At 47.5% G+C, this 1,681-nt stretch overlaps 1 protein-coding gene across 1 annotated transcript; it reads right to left on the bottom strand.

The window, feature by feature from the left end:
* LOC309555057 (uncharacterized protein) lies at positions 1-1,355 on the bottom strand (the record flags this gene model as incomplete). The annotated part of the gene is made up of 2 exons (XM_082256878.1): positions 1-880; positions 1,024-1,355. The coding sequence occupies 2 exons, from the start codon at positions 1,353-1,355 to the stop codon at positions 1-3; spliced, it is 1,212 nt and encodes a 403-aa protein (XP_082113004.1).
* Positions 1,356-1,681: the final 326 nt, after the last annotated feature.

Raw genomic sequence — 1,681 nt, 5'->3', positions numbered from 1 at the left:
TTAGACAAAATTATCCTGCCATGCCACTTCCCCATCAGGCGAGACAAAGAAATCCGCAAACTTATCTCTGATGGTCATGACTCGTGCTGTTGTTCGTAAGTCCATAAACTGCACGCGGTGCATGGGGTTACGTGGCTCTGGTTCAACGCTGCTCCTGTCGCTTCTCCTTAGGAAATTGTGCAAAACACAGCAGGCCAGGACAACCTTGGTGGCATTGTCAACATCCAGTTGCATACATGACAGCAAAACCCTCCATTTTGCTGAGCACACACCAAACGCACACTCCACAACACGACGAGCTCGGCTCAGCCGATAATTGAATATACGTTTGGTGTGACTCAGTCCATAGCCACTGTATGGCCTCATCAGATTTTCTGCCAGTCCAAATGCTTCGTCGGCCACCATGACCAATGGCAAGCTTGGTTCCTCAGTACACGGTAGCGGCCTGCTTGTTGGTATGTTGAGTCGTCCTTCGTGTAGCCGACGTCCAAAGGCCGATTCTCGAAAGATGCGGGCATCACCCTGGCTGCCATATGCTCCTACATCAACAGCAAGGAATTGAAGATGGGCATCAGACAATGCCAGGAGTACCACAGAAAAATATTTCTTGTAGTTAAAGTATGCAGAGCCGGAATGGGGGGGCTTCTTCACCCTGATGTGTTTTCCATCAAGGGCACCGATACAGTTGGGGAACTGGGTTTTCTCCCAAAATTCGTCGACAACTGCTTCCCACATCTCTTCAGTCGGCTCCGGCATGACCACCTCCTTCAACTGCTCCCATATTGCCGCACATGTCTCCTTAACAATTTTGGCCACCGTGGAGACACCGAGCAGAAAATAGTGGTGTAAGGAGACAAAGCTTTGGCCAGTAGCAAGAAACCTAAAATAAAAATAAAAAATGATTACATATTACATCTATCTTTCAAAAATACATTGAAAATGTTTTAACTAGGACCTCACCACCTAACCCTCTTAACCCAAGTACTAACCCTATACAAAACACCCACAAATGATTTCACTTACCGAAGTGTCACAAGCAGCCTTTCCTCCGGTGACACACTGCTTCGCATGTTCGTGTCCATCCTGGATAGCCTTGGCCTGAGCTTCTCCAGTAGGTCATCGAAAAGCGGAACGGACATACGTGAGAAGTTGTACCACTTGTCCGGATACATGCGGAGTTGGGTGTACATGGTGGTAAAGTACCCCACGGACAGACGCTGCAACATGACAGGATGCACCCAGAACCTTCGCCGTATGCTCCTCTCATTCTCCTCCTCCAACTGTCTCCTTCTACGCATCCTTCTCAAGATGATGAGCAGGATCGCCTCATCAACCTTCTGCATAACAGGATCCATGACTCAGAAATGCAAAAAATACTCCGAAAATACAAGAAACACTCTCAACCAATCTGAAAATGCTCTCTCCTCTCTCTCTCTCCTACCAAAATGGCTTCCACACATTGCATTGTGGTTATTTTGGGTGTGGAAAATGGAGGAGGACTGATTTTTTAAAAAAACGCTATTTAGCGCTGACGCGGCTTAACGCGGCTTAACGCTCATTAACATAATTTGAGAAACGCTGTTTAACGCGCGTTTTTAACGCCGGTTTTTCCCGGCGTTATAACTAGCTTGGACGTACGTTTTTTTGAACGCCCCGTGTGCATGGGGCCTTATGGGTACTC

Source organism: Pelophylax lessonae, assembly GCF_965119305.1.
Source record: "Pelophylax lessonae genome assembly, chromosome: 4".
NCBI lineage: Eukaryota > Metazoa > Chordata > Amphibia > Anura > Ranidae > Pelophylax > Pelophylax lessonae.
Note: the sequence above shows the minus strand (reverse complement) of the source record. Positions and strands in the feature narration are given on the sequence as shown.